At 26.0% G+C, this 15,917-nt stretch overlaps 1 protein-coding gene across 2 annotated transcripts; it reads right to left on the reverse strand.

The window, feature by feature from the left end:
* Window positions 1-1,898: 1,898 nt before the first annotated feature.
* On the reverse strand, window positions 1,899-15,828 carry LOC126908348 (suppressor of fused homolog). Of its 2 annotated transcripts, none has more exons than XM_050690339.1 (9): window positions 15,283-15,828; window positions 13,490-13,680; window positions 13,133-13,361; window positions 11,963-12,123; window positions 11,825-11,897; window positions 6,221-6,343; window positions 5,940-6,147; window positions 3,122-3,351; window positions 1,899-2,271 (listed from the first exon to the last, which is right to left on the reverse strand). In XM_050690339.1, exons 1-8 carry the CDS (start codon window positions 15,288-15,290, stop codon window positions 3,280-3,282), a joined length of 1,065 nt encoding a protein of 354 aa, XP_050546296.1. In that variant the 5' UTR covers window positions 15,291-15,828; the 3' UTR covers window positions 1,899-2,271; window positions 3,122-3,279. The 2 variants fall into 2 exon arrangements, with proteins under 2 accessions (XP_050546296.1, XP_050546297.1); XM_050690340.1 differs by lacking the exon at window positions 15,283-15,828 and adding an exon at window positions 14,320-14,498.
* Between the last annotated feature and the right edge of the window lie 89 nt (window positions 15,829-15,917).

Consider the following 15,917-nt stretch of genomic DNA (forward strand, 5'->3'; position numbering starts at 1 on the left):
TGTGGTGGTATACGGTTTGGGAGCGAATTCCATAGTGTTCGACCGAGGCCGACACCGATATTGCTGACAAAATCGAGGGTCTAAAACTTAGACCTGAGAAACTTAATCTAAAATGTTTATCAAGACCCCCGGTCTTCTGCTGGGTGATCTCAATAGTATAATTAGACATCAAATAAGCACTTTGAGTGGTCTAGTGACAGGACATGGTCACTTGCTTAAACATCTTTACGCAATGGGGGTATCGGAATTATCATTGTGCAGGAAGTGTGGAGTAGAAGAGGAAGACTCATTTCACATAATGTGCGAATGTGAAGTCTTATCAACACTAAGATCAAACTTTTTGAGTAAACCTTTTCCTGAAAAACCTAAGACCCTGAGAGATACCTAATTTCGTAAGAAAGACAGGAATCTTTGGTTATCCACTTGGGGTGACATGATAGTCCACCCTTATAAAGTGATAGATATAATGTGTTGTAATAGGCCCTATACTTAAAAACACTATTTCTTTCTCTTCTCTTTCATCTCTCAACACAAACAAATATTCTATACTATTACACAATACTTCTCACAACAAATACTATACAAAATCAATATTTTCTGTTCTTAATCACATCCAACACATAGTTGACACAATCACGCCACAGTCATCCGCTCTTCTTTTTCACCGCACGTGCACTCTTCAAAAATCAAATGTTTCCATTTATTATTTTCAGTCAAAGAACCCTTTTTCAATGTATATACAAAATCATGAAATTCCTAAAAAATGTGAAGTAAATAAAAGCCGGACGATGAATATGTACGTCTCTGAAAAGGGTATTAAGAAGAATACCAGGAGAGGGTCTCTCGTCCTGTTTCGATAAAACCGACATACGAACACGTCGCTTTTATCGTCTGGTTCTCGCGAGCTAAATTAATTTAACACTGCAGAATAATTATAAGTGTATTTATTAATATTTAAGGTTGTGTTTATTAATTAAGAATAATATTTCTCCGTAAATTTCGCGTGATTATTACAATTGTTTTATATAAACATATGTGAAGTTACATCAATTATATTATTTTTTCATCAAAAACAAACTGTTTGGCTTTGCGTTCTTTTTTATCACTATTCTGCACGTCTGAAGGATAGTTAAAACTCAGGTAAGAACATTCAAACTCAGCTTGCAAATTAAATACAAACAAAAATAAAATTTCAACATTAAAATTGCATGTTTTTTAAATACGGCAACCATTTACACACAGAAGATAAGTCGTTGGGACAATTTTTTTTTTTTTTATTTATGGTGCATAACATTATACTTATTTTACATATCATTGAAGCTCGGAGTATTTCTGGAACATTTTCAAGTTAAACTTTTGTGCAAAAATTGCAATTTTAAAAAAATTTATATTGTGCCGCAACTCCACTGTGCTACCGTTTTGTGTTATTTGTTGTCCTAAGTAATCATTAAAATACATAATCAAAAAATTATTTTTGTAGACCAATTTAATTAGCATTGAATACAAAAAATTTTAAAAATATTTAAATATAATTAACTATTATTATAACTAATTAATTAATCATAACTTATAAATATTATTAACAAATATAAAATGTATAAAATTTAAAGTAAAAATTTGTTTAAATAATTATAAAGTCTAATTATTGGTATTAATCACACACTAATAAAAAAAAAACCATAAAATTAGAGGAACTAAGACTAAATTATACTTTATAACATATAATATATAATATTTTTATATATTATATAAAAATATATACAATTGCTAATACAAAAAGTAAGACATTATATAATTATAAATATTTATTAATAACTATTCTTATTTATAACGTGTTTAACTGAATAAAAATTACCCTTATATCAGCCTGACTAATAAAGGAATAAACAAATTCAATATAAAGCTTACAATCTTATAAATATATGTATATTTATACTTTAATATGATATTTACATTTACATCATTATTAGTAATAAAAAAACATTATTTTATTTTAAAAAATATTTTCTAATCTAAACAAATTTATTACTTAAAGCGTTTTTTCAACATTTAATTATAGTAAAACAATTATACTAATTTTGGAAATCACAAGAACAATAACTATAAAATAGATTAATTTTGTTAAATAGGTCTAATAAGCAAAAAATGAAAATTCTTTAATTCAACTATAAAGCATCTTAAAATTTTGCCACCCAGGCTATTGAGGCGTAACATACCTCTGTAAATAAATTTAGTGACTTTCTTGATATTTATGTATTTTTTGTACTGAATCTAAATTTGTTGGTATCAATTAAATCAATGTAGAGGAAAAATAAATTCTCTTAGATAAATAGCATGTTAGTTAATATTATGTGAAGAAATATAAATCAATTTTTTAATACATAAACCTTATTCATCATAATTAAAAAAATATTTGAGTAAAATTAGAATCAATTTAATTATGGATTTCAACTTAAGTAATAATAAACACAAAAGTAAGCTTTATGTGTAACATTAGTTAGTAAGCCTTAATAGCTTATTCTAGATATGGAGTTTAAGGAAAAAGTTAATTTTCAAGACTATTTCACCAAAAAAGTTTAATAAATGTAAATTATTTTTTTGTTATAACTAGAGTATTATGTATTATATGAGAAAAAATTTATTGATTTTATATCAAAAATATTCCTTGAATCTAATATTCTCAAAAGATTTTCAGGATACTGAATTCAAAGTTGACACCAATATTTAAATTATTTAAAAGTGTTTAAATACATTGAAAGAGATAGGCAATTTTACCTATAACATACTGCATATCAGAAAATACATTCACATCCACTAATTGAATAATTTAAGAATTCATTCATAGTTAATGTTCGGGATTAATAAAAAAAGTTTAAATACTTTTTTAAAAATTCAAATTGACAAGTTAAAAAAAAAATGATGCCATTAATTGATTAATATTGCAATGTCAAACAAAAATTAATTTTAATGCATAATCAATTAAAATAACCTAACACTAATATTTTATAAGCGCTCAATAAAGGAGTATCAACTAAAATAATTCAGAAGTTATACTAAAATTTCACATTTGTGATAGATAAGCTTACGTTAAGTTATAGAAACTAATATCAAATTTCCTTACTTTTTGAAATCTTGATTTTAATCATTATATTTTTCTGTATAATTCTAACAAAATATAATTATTTAAAATTTTAAAAAATATAAAACTCATGTCTCTCATATTGTCCATTTACAGCCATTTTAATTAAAATTATGTTATAATCTTCATTCTTTAAAATATCATATTTTATCTGGATTTATAGTTAATGTTAAATTATGTTCAGGCCAACACACAGTTTTGGGCAATGGTTCCTAAAAAATATATAATTAAGTATGATTTTAGTAATAATAAATTAAATAAGATTTTAGAATTAAGAATAAAAATTGAATAGTCTTTTTTATCTTCTATTTATATATATAAATCAATTTTTGTCTGTCTGTATCCTTCTTTTTTCTCAATGGTTTCTTCTTTTTTTGATATTCCTCTACCTCTTCTTCCTTCAACATTCATTTCAATAACTGTTCTTACAGCTTTTCCTCTCTTCTCATAACATGACCAAACTATCTAAGTCTATTTTCTCTCATCTTATCAACAATTGACACTACACCTATACTCCCTCTTATAGGTTTGTTCCTTATCCTATCTTCTCTAGTCACTCCACTCAATCATCTAAGCATTCTCATCTGTGTTACACACATTTCTGTTCTATTCTTTTGTTAAATACCCAACATTCTGAACCATTCATCATAGCTGATCTCACTACAATCTTATAGAACTTACCTTTCAGTCTCATTGGAGTTCTTTTATTGCATAACACACCAGACGCTTCTCTCATTTCTCCATTTTGCACTTAAACCTGTGTTTTACATCCACATTAATACCATCATTCTTTTTCACAACTGACTCTAAATACTTAAAACTTTCCTTATCTTTTATTACGTCCTTGCTTATTGTCACTGATTTCCTTATTTCACTTAGCTATTGTTCTCCTTTGTCAAACTCATACTCTATATCTTCTATCTTATTCCCACTTATTCTTAATCTCTTTCCTTCAAAAGTTTATCTCCACACCTCTAGCCTTTAATTAATTTTCTACTATTAACATTATATCACCACTGAACAAGATGATATCGTGGTACATTTTGTATTTCTTTATTAATTTCATCCATCATTTTAACTTATATTTTTTATATGTTGTACTGAATTTAATTACTATAATAATTAATTATTCATAGAGTCTCAAAAAGGTACATGAATATAATAAAGGATATAAAGTACCATTGTGGATGTTTACACCTACAATCCTAGACTCGGTATACTAGCAGAGTTCGTCACCAAGTAAGGCAGGCACCCAAATGAAATTGGGCAGCAATAGTTAGGGGTTTGGTACTTTCCTAACAATCTATCAGTTAGTCTCAGAGTGAATTAATCTCATTAACAATCTATGGTCGGACCGAGGTACTATCCAAATCTCTACCTAATTTGGTTCAGGCAACTGTTGGTTGCTTATACTCCCACTGACAGAATCGCTAGTCTCCCAGGAGGTAAACCATCACTGTTAGATTTCGCTTTAGTCAGTATCCGACTGTAACCACTTACGTCTCCAGATTTCAAGTGATGGCTAGCCCCTTTAGTCTGGTAGACAGATACTACAAATTCAAACCCAGACAAGTAGGCGAACTTAAAAATAAGTAGGATTAAGATAGAGTACATAGAGTAGGAGTATGACAAAGGAGAACCCTAGGTAGGTGAAATAAGGAGATATTGACAATAAACGAAGTCGTAATAAAAGAGGTGGAATTTTTTAAATATTTAGGTTTATTTGTGAAAAAATGGTGGTATTGACGAGGATGTAAAACACAGGTTTAAGTGCAAAATGGAGAAATGGAGAGAAGCGTCTGGTGTGTTATGCAATAAAAGAACTCCAATGAGACTGAAAGGTAAGTTCTATAAGATTGTAGTGAGATCAGCTATGATGAATGGTTCAGAATGTTGGGCATTTGACAAAAGAATAGAACAGGAATGTGTGTAATGTAGATGAGAATGCTTAGATAGATGAGTGGCGTGACTAGAGAAGATAGAATAAGAACCGAATGTATAGGAGGGAGTTTAGGTGTAGTTTCAATTGTTGATAAGATGAGAGAAAATAGACTTAGATGGTTTAGCCATGTTACGAATTTGCATCAAATCATTTCTCATGATTGTAATTTTAATCACTGTCAGATGTTATCTATACTTGTCCCAAATATGACATGTCCTCAATGTACCACGACCAAACAATGTTACAATTTTTTTTTTATAATATTCAATACAATACAATATTCTGTATACTTATTATATAGTTAGAGTAACAAAGATTATTAATGAGAGGTTACAACAAGAATTTATATAATACACTAAAAGTAAGAACTCTTAGTTCTCACTTTCTGCTCTCCTGAAAAGTGTAAAAATTTGAGTTACAATATTTTTATTTTAATGCGAAATATTCTTAATGAAATAATTGAGTACTATTTTTTGAACCACTGAACTAGCATTTTTTATATATTAATATTATTAAAAATTGTATCATTTTACTCTTTTATAGTTAACAAAAGACTAACTTTATTTCTAAAGTGATTAAATTTAGTTTAAAAGGGTAATTTATAAATGTAAACAAATTTTAATACTTAACTGAAAAAGTTAAAATTTAATTATTTTTTTTAATTTCAATGCTATTTGTAAGTAAAAATTAAAATAACTGAATAGTTATTCAAAATATACTGGTGGACACATGGGTCTTAAATCCCCTACTTATATTCAATAAGTTATTAAAAAAAATATGATAAAAATTACAAACACTAAAATAATTTTACTGTTCTCAACCCTTTAACTATTGCAATAAATAAAATAAAATTATTACCAAAATAGGATTATTAAGAAAATTTAAACTTGTTTCCATTGATTCAAGAAAACTATTTGAAACTAATACTTGAAGCCAGGAGTCTTGAGCTGCATATGGTTTTTCATCATTGACTAATGAACCAGAAACTGATGGTGCAACAAATGTTATAGTTGAATCACCACTCAAAGATTTAAATGTAAAATGACGACCATGTCTAATACGACCCCTGAAAATAAAGATTTAATTTTATTTAAATAGTGTTATTTTAATCTTTTTGTGAAATGAAAATATTTTTTTACTTTAACACTAGTGGTAATAATAGTCCAGCTTCTAGATTAAAAGCAAGATGAACTCTATCTAAAAATTTTACTTGAGCTAATTCACCGGTATTACAACTTTTATAATTGAAATTTCGATCAAATCTAAAACACACAATATATATTCATCTTAATTTGTTTTAGTTTTAAATTTATTTTTTGATTAAAACAATTTTTATATTTAATTCTTTCATTTTTACATATAGTTTATTAAAAATATTAAAAAATATTTGTTGTCCTGACTTTGATTATTATTATTTTCTTCCTCAACTACCCCTTACAGTAAATTATTGACAGAAAAAATTTTTTTTTTAAATAATACTACAAATTTATGTCAAAAAACCCAGCACAGAGGGGTCGCGGCACAGTGGTGACGTGGCATAGTTGGATCAAGTATAATGATATCTGACAGTGATTAAAATCACTATCAAAAATAAACGCTTTGATGCAAATCTTAAGATAGTGTTTAATTTTAAAAAAATTGGTGTTTTATTCCAAAAGCTACTTGATCTGCTGGTTCCTTATTAATATCCTGATTAAGATAAAGTATGTCGAATGAAAAAGTTGTCATTTTAAATCCCCCCCTGTGGGCAGGTTAAGTGTCAGATTTACAAAAAAAATATACGAAATGATAAGTAAAGACATCAAGCATCTATATAAAAAAAAATTATATTGATATGTTCATTTTTGAAAAAGTTAGAGCATTATTAAGTTAAAAATATAAAAAAAAATTATTTTACAAAAATCGTAATTTTTTATTAACTTTGATGTCAACTTTCACCACGAAGACAAGTCCAGAGGTCAAATTTTTTTTTTTCAAATTAAAGTATATTACATTAGCTTTAATTTAAGATATATATAAAAGTGTCAGACCTTCCGGAACATTTTCAAAAGTTAAGTTGAAAAAGTTAATTTTTTGTGAAAAAGTTGTCATTTTAAATCCCCCCCTGTGGGCAGGTTAAGTGTCAGATTTACAAAAAAAATATACGAAATGATAAGTAAAGACATCAAGCATCTATATAAAAAAAAATTATATTGATATGTTCATTTTTGAAAAAGTTAGAGCATTATTAAGTTAAAAATATAAAAAAAAATTATTTTACAAAAATCGTAATTTTTTATTAATTTTGATGTCAACTTTCACCACGAAGACAAGTATACAAGTATAAAAAAAAAGTATACACAATGAAAGATGTATACAAATACTACTTCTCATGAAAAAATTGTATTGATCCATACATTTTTTAAAAAGTTATAGCACTTTAAAGTAAAAAATGTAAAATATAAAATCGAAAATTTTTACACAAAAATAGCATTCGGTAGCCGTTTTCACCATAAAGACAAGTCCAGAGGTCAAATTTTTTTTTTCAAATTAAAGTACAATTACATTAGCTTTAATTTAAGATATATATAAAGGTGTCAAACCTTCCGGAACATTTTCAAAAGTTAAGTTGAAAAAGTTAATTTTTTGTGAAAAAGTTGTCATTTTAAATCCCCCCCTGTGGGCAGATAAAGTGTCAGATTTACAAAAAAAATATACCAAATGATAAGTAAAGACATCAAGCATCTATATAAAAAAAAATTATATTGATATGTTCATTTTTGAAAAAGTTANTATAAAAAAAAAATTATATTCATACGTTCTTTTTTGAAAATGTTATGGCAGTTTTTAGTAAAAAAAATTGAAAAAATTTCGAAAATTAGCGATTTTTAAATTTGTAATTTTTTTGGAGGTTTCCCCCATTTACGGGGAACGAGGGAAATTTTTTCAATTTTGAAGGGTAATGTCTTCGACTAGATACGATTTGTGATCTTTTGACGTATCGTTGAAAGAAATCCGTTCGGTGAGAGCTGAGAAAAAGTGGTAACAGACACAAAAAAAAACACATTATAGCAAAACCAATACCTTCTCTGTTTCGCATCGAAGCTAAAAGTAAGAAAAATATTGAACATTGACAATAGCAAATATTGAACTCTCATCAACTTTTATTCCCTTAGCTATCCTGATTAGAAGTTCTTTAATTTATATTTTAATTAAGTATTTTATTTATTAATACCCACTCAATTACTTACAGAACAAAAAAAATTTAAACATTTTTTAAAATTAATAAATTTAAGGGGGGTCCATGCATAGTGGTGACGTGGCATAGTTAGATAAAGTATAATGATATCTGTCAGTGATTAAAATCACTATCAAAATAAAACGCTTCGATGCAAATCTTTAGATAGTGTTTAATTTTAAAAAATTGGTGGATTATTCCAAAAGTTACATGGTTTGCTATTTCATTATTTATATCTTCATTAAGATAAAGTATGTCGAATGAAAGAGTACATTTTTAAAAAGTTATAGTATTTTAAAGTAAAAAACCCAGCACAGTGGGGTCGTGGCATAGTTGAATCAAGTATAATGATATCTGACAGTGATTAAAATCACTATCCTAAAAAACGCTTTGATGCAAATCGTAGAGTGTTTAATTTAAAAAAATTAATGAATTATTCCAAAAGCTACAGGATCTCCTATTTCATTATTTATATTCTGATTACAAGTTTTATGATTTAGAAGTGTAATATATGAATAAATAAATATATATATATTAATAATATATAATAAATATCTTAAAAAAAATATAATGATCCATACATTTCTCAAAAAGTTATAGCATTATAAAGTTAAGAATATAAAAAAGAATTTTCTTACAAAAATCGTATTTTAGCTTTGATGCGAAGCTGAGAAGGTATTAGTTTTACTAAGATGTGTTTATTTTTTTATTTATTTTTTTTTTTGTGTCTGTTACCACTTTTTCTCAGCTCTCACCGAACGGATTTCTTTCAACGATACGTCAAAAGATCACAAATCGTATCTAGTCGAAGACATTACCCTCAAAAATTGAAAAAATTTCCCTCGTTCCCCGTAAATGGGGGAAACCTCCAAAAAAATTACAAATTTAAAAATCGCTAATTTTCGAAATTTTTTCAATTTTTTTTACTAAAAACTGCCGTAACTTTTTCAAAAATGAACATATAAATATAATTTTTATATATAGATGCAAGATATCATTACCTTTCATTTGATATATTTTTTTTATAAATCTGACCCTTTACCTGCCCATAGGGGGGATTTAAAATGACAACTTTTTCACAACAAATTAACTTTTTCAACATGACTTTGAAAATGTTTCGGAAAGTCTGACACTTTTATATATATCTTAAATTAAAGCTAATGGAATATACTTTATCATGGAAAAAAAATTTCAGATTTTATTTATTTTATCTTCATGGTGAAAACAGACATCAAAGTTAAAAGTTAAAACGATTTTTGTAAAAAAATTATTTTTTATATTTTTAACTTTATAATGCTATAACTTTTTGAAAGATTCTTTTTTTTATGGAAATATAAAACTGTCCTCACTTTTTCGAAAATGAACAAATCAATAAATTTTTTTTTATAGATGCAAGATATCATTACCTTTCATTTGATATATTTTTTTTATAAATTTAACCCTTTACCAGCCCACATGGGAAATTCATGACAACTTTTTCACAAAAAATTTACTTTTTCAACTTAGCTTTTGAAAGTGTTCCGGAAAGTCTATCACTTTTAAATGTATCTTAAATTAAAGCTTATGTAATATACTTTAATATTAAAAAAAAAAAATTCGGACTTTATTTTGTCTTCATGGTGAAAATAGCTACTGTATTCAAAAATATACTATTTTTGTGTTAAAATTCTTGGTTTTGTATTTTATTTTATTATAAGGGAATTACACTGATTTTCATAAATATTATATCAATCTAATTGACATAGTATAAAAAGTTAATCATATTTAAATTTTTTTGTTTCTTTGAAGTCGAAAAAAATAACTTTAAAATTTGAACTAGCTAAATTTCCATTTTTATTAAGTGACGAATTCGACGTACGGTTTCTAAAACGGTAACACTTGGGACTTTCACACCTGAGGCACCGAATTTTTTCTTAATTCTTTTTAAGTTGGAAAAATATGTTTAACTCATTTGATTTTTATCTCATTTAGATTCAATAAATATCAAGGATCCCATTACTGTAGTCTCCTCTTGTGAGAAGAAATTCATATTAATATTATTTGACTATGTGGTTTTTTTTTGTAGCCATCATTTATTATCTCAACTTTCACTTGACTTACTTTTTTGACAAATTTTTTTTTTATATTTAACACTATCTACAGATTTGCATTGAAGCATTTTTTATGATAGTGATTTCAATCACTGTTAGATATCATTATACTTGATTCAACTATGCAATGTCACCACTGTGCCGCGAACCCTCTGTACTGGGTTTTTTTAATCCTTTAAAGTTGATTTTTGTGAAAGTTTATAATAAAAAAAAATTCATTTATTACCATAACTTTTAGCTCAATTTGAAAGTTTGAAATTGACATCATTAAATAGAAAATATAATGAGAATTAACAAAATTATATCATTAAAATTAATATGCAGTCAGGAAGTTTTATAATAACTGTTTATAGTAAATTTATAAGATAAGCTCAATATTTTTTTGCATTTTTACTGTGATAACTGAAATAGAAATAATAGTAATCATTTCCTAGTAACTTTTAGTGTTTAAAAAAATTCTACAATTGAAATATTCAGAACTTAATTAATTTTAATGATTTACTTTAACTAATAAAACCAATCAAAACAAAGTTGTTAAAAAGATATACTCAATCATTTTTTTTTTAAATAATTATATAGCTACATGTTGCCAAAAAATTTAGAATATTATAGTCTAGTAGTAGCACACACAAATAGAATAAACAAATTATTAAATTACAAAGTAAAATGATTTAATTTTGTAGTTGAAACCTATGATATCAAACTTGATTAGAAATGAATGATTTTAATTGTCTGTATGGAGAACATGTAATAAGCAACTGTTTAATTGATAAATTAGAATTTTTTTTCAATTTTTAAGAGTAATATCTCACGGTTATTCCAGGTCGTTCAACACTTTGTCGACCGTGTTAAAATAAAAAAAAAGGGTAATATCTTTAACTAGATACGAATAGTAATCATTTGACGTATCGTTGAAAAACGTAGAGCTCTCTCAAGTGAGAGCAGAAAAAATAAATGATAGTCACAAAAAAATATCTTCTCAGCTTTGCATCGAAGCTAAAACTTAAAATATAGTAAAATAATTTTAATATGAATAAAAAATTTCTTCTCGCGAGTGGCGACTACAGTGATGGGATTCTTGATCTTTATTGAAGTTATTGAATCTAAATGAGATTTGTCAAAGAATTTGATATACAAATCTACTGAAAAATAAACAATCAAATTATTTCTTGGACATTCTGTTACATTCAATTTTCAAAAATGCCTTCATGGGTAATTGTTTCTCCTTTTAGTAAAAAAGTTAACAAATTTTTATCTTTGTTTTTTCAATACTTAAGATAAAATAAAAATAGATTTAATTTTTCAGTTATTTAAAAAATTTCATTTCACTGTACTACTCTATAATAATAATATACTATATTGTTAATCATTTTAAATAAAAATGAATAAATCATGAAAAATAAAATTTTTATGTATTAGTAAAATAAAAACCTTACCCAATTGTTATATTATTAATTTGGTTATCTTTTGTAGAATGCTCTAGAGACACATGATGAAGTGTTTTGCTATCTGTAGTAAAAATGATTAATATTTCAATAATTTATATTTTGTAGAAAAGTATTTATTTATTTTACCTTTATCTATTATTTCTAACCATGAGCAATGAGCACTAATTCCACATAAATTTGAACCCTCCATTTTAATACCTTCAGCTATTTCATTACGAACAGAAGGATCTATATCAATTATACTTTCTCCTCTGCGCATATTAGTTATTAACCATAACCCTCCAGTACTAAAATACATATACACAATATTGCTTTAATGTATGTCATAAGTAGTAAAGTGATATTCAATAAGATCTAAAATTAGCAAAATCAACAACTAAAATTTCCGATCTCCGAAATAGGGGTTTTCTAGCTCTCCCCTTCAAATTTTATTTTAATCAAAAACAAACATTCTCGCAGTATTTTCCACAATATTCACATATAAATTTAATTGTCACTCAATTTTTTGTATACTTCATAAAAATTAACTCTTGAAATTAAAAAAATATCACATTATCTGCAGGTTTTCCTGTTTTTCTTGAAATGTAATTGTCTGAACTAAATATAAATCACACTACGGACTTCCAATGAATTTCAATACAATTTAATTTACACTAAAGTAAATCTCATTTTCCAACCTTGAATCCAAATTTCAGGGGAGAGGCAAAATTTACAAAAAATATAGTTTAAAAAAACTGAAAAACACGCTTTTAAAGCATATCAAACTAAAAAGTTAAAAATAAGCTTAAAACAATAATGAACGAAAAATACTAGTATTATTGTGAAAAAAAACGTGGGGGCTTTGTGCCATATTTTTCGTATATTGAGCGTCCGACAGTCTAGTCTCAAGGCCATAGACGACGGGATATGTAAGATAATAACATGTGGCGAGTGAAGAGTTACAAACAACACAACTCACATACATGTGAAGCTAATATAAGCGTGTTAAAAATAGAGTAACCACTAAATTTGTATGAGAATTTTGTAGAAAATTCCGTGAAAATATTTGTTAGTGATTTAAATAAAACTTGAAGGAGAGAACCGGAAAAACCTCAATTTTGAGGATAAGGAATTTTAGTTTTTGATTTCACTATTTTTAGGTCCTAGTAAATATCACTATACTGTACTCGTGACATAAATTACATTAAAACAACACCTGTGCAAGAAAATAAAAATTATGTTAGTCAATTATTTTACTAGAAAACAAATTTTAGTTCACCTAAAAATGATAATAATTATGAAATAAAAAATAAATACACTGGATATCTTTTCATTATTTGCAATACACCTGGACCATTCCATTGTTGAACAGCTTGTAACTCATCCAAACAAGCACCGATAATTTGAACAAATCGTACTGTTCCATGAGGTGTTACTGTAATTTGCATCTGAGGATCTTCACCCATCAACATATGTTGTAAGCGACTTTCACTACCATCTAAACCACAATGCCAAGAAACATGATCACCAGCATACAATGTATTACCTTAAATTTATATTAAAAATTATAATTAAACACAAAAATCAAAAAAATAATGAAACTTAGACACTTAACAATACTGAAATGATTAAGTTAATCACATATAAATTATCAGATTAATTAAACTGGCAAACCTGTTTTAAATACATATTTTGCAAGGGATTGCATAATACGAGCAGGCCACAAAGGTGGAGAGCTTTCTGAAGAATCTTTAAGAAGACGAAAAGTTAGTTCAAACCCAAATCCACTAGGTCCATTAGGTCCATTAGGTCCATTAGTTGCATTATGTACTCGGCCATCTCCATGTAAATCAGATAATCCAAAACTAAACAAAATCCAATTCATTACACATATATAATGATTTTTTTCTTATGTAAATCACAAAATATACTACACAAATTAGTTGATAAATTTATTTTGATTTTAGAAATAAAATTCTAATTATAAAAATGATATTCTTTAAAAAATAATTTAATGTTTTTAGACTACATTAAATGATCTACATGGTAAAACTTAGGTTCTTCTATTTTTAAATCTTTAATCCACACGTAAAATATTCCAAATTTTATTTAAAATTATAGAAGTTTAGAAATTCTTCTGAATTTTTATTTACGTATTTTTGCAGTTTGTAAAATATACCTCTAATAATTTAGTATTTAATTTATAATTTATATTTATTTAAAAATTACCCCAATGTTTTAACAATTCTACTTTGCAAGCCCACTAATTTTTTAATGACTGAATTCATAAGTACATTCAATTTTTAAATTTTGAATTATAAATGTGAATAAATTTATTTTTTATAAAAATATGACTGTAAATTGAATGTAAAAATGCATTTATTGATAAATTATAAAAAAAAGATAATTTTATAATTTTAACAAAAATAAAATATTTTATCATTACCCTCTTATTATAAATGTAAGATAAAAAATTTAAATAATAAAATACAATAAAAACTAACCTTAATATGGGAATAAAAGTGATTTTGATTAATCCGTCAGAAAATTGATATTAAAATAGATAAATAACTTGAAAATTATATAATTAGACTTTTTTCTCCATAATACCATTCATATATTGACAATATTTCGTGCAAAAGCATATAATTCAATAAACATAGTTTAAAAAAATTTAAAAACACGCTTTTAAAGCATATCGAGCTAAAAAGTTAAAAATAAGCTTAAAACAATAATGAACGAAAAATGTGGCACAAAGCTTCCACGCTTTTTTTCACAATAATACTAGTATTTTTTGTTCATTATTGTTTTAAGCTTATTTTTAAAATTATTTTTAACTTTTTAGTTCGATAAAGCGTGTTTTTCAGTTTTTTTAAACTATATTTATATTTTACTTTTTAGTTTTTTTATGATATCGCTATCACAGTCACGGAGTGTTTATTGTCTATTATCACTAGCAATGGATATTATTTCTGTATTGTCAGTCAGTGTGTTTATAAACTTACAACAATGTGTCTTATTACCATTGATAATAAAGGCATTATAATTGCTAATATCGTCATAAAAAACCCATGAGCTACCTGTATTTGTAATCTCTTATGTATTATACATATATATTAACTCAAAAAAATTTGCATCTTTCAATGTTTATATCTAATAATCATGGCTCGGATATTATAGCACTAACAAAATAGATTTTTAGCACTTTAATATGCACTTTAAAACACCACAATAAGGACTATAAATAACACTAAAACATAAAAATATGCAAATTACAATTTCAATACAAACTTTTTTTAATAATAATTTTTTTCAAACATAACTATTTAAAACAGCTTAAATGTTATAGTTGAATATTTATTTTTATTTTATAGTATATATATTATTAATGTTTTAATGTATTAATTTTAAATGAATTTATATTATTTAACTAAAGAATTACACTGAATAATAATATGTTTTCTTACATTTTCATATTTGAATAATCTACGGTTATTTGACAATAGTTTTATGTGTTGAGAATGATCGCTCAACATCGACAAACGTCACGGATGTGCGTTTAAAAAATGCTAAGTCGTTACAACTTAAATCTTCAGGAAGACCAGATAAATTTCCTGATGTTCCTTCACCAGTTAGAATTTTTGATATTTTTATTAATGCCGCGAGACCAAAATTCTTTTCCAATACCTTTTGAACTTATTTTGAATAACGTTTCCTTTTGGATCACTTAGTTTTCCAAAGACTTTTGGATATTCTTAACAATTTTGATTGAATCCGAAAATGGTATATGTTGCTGTTGTAATTTTTCAATAGCTAAGGTTAAGGTAGCAAAGTTTGACTTAATATACGTCAAATTATTTTCTAATCCAGGTTTTATGATGAAATATTGGACGTCTTTAATACTAACAGCAACGTTTTTGTCCAACATGAAAACAATACGGTGTATAATACACTTAGGCCAGTCAACAAAGGAAAAATGGAAGAAAACATTCCCAACCAAATTTTTTTTTTTTTTTTTTAAGTTGAATTATGTATATGTATAATGACATACTAAAAGTCCTTATCGATTGGACTTGAGCTTTTTTTTTACAGCCTCGCAAAA

The sequence above is a fragment of the Daktulosphaira vitifoliae genome, unplaced genomic scaffold, assembly GCF_025091365.1.
Source record: "Daktulosphaira vitifoliae isolate Bord-2020 unplaced genomic scaffold, ASM2509136v1 Scaffold_5, whole genome shotgun sequence".
In the NCBI taxonomy this organism is placed as follows: Eukaryota; Metazoa; Arthropoda; class Insecta; order Hemiptera; family Phylloxeridae; genus Daktulosphaira; species Daktulosphaira vitifoliae.

Bases quoted from the DNA above. Each gene is read 5' to 3' on its own strand.
- LOC126908348 (XM_050690339.1), bottom strand. The intron at 12,124-13,132 runs GTATTTATTTTT...TATGTATTTTAG, and splicing joins ATAATGAAAAGATATCCAGT to TACTGGAGGGTTATGGTTAA. The intron at 6,148-6,220 runs GTAAAAAAATAT...CTTTATTTTCAG, and splicing joins TTATTACCACTAGTGTTAAA to GGGTCGTATTAGACATGGTC.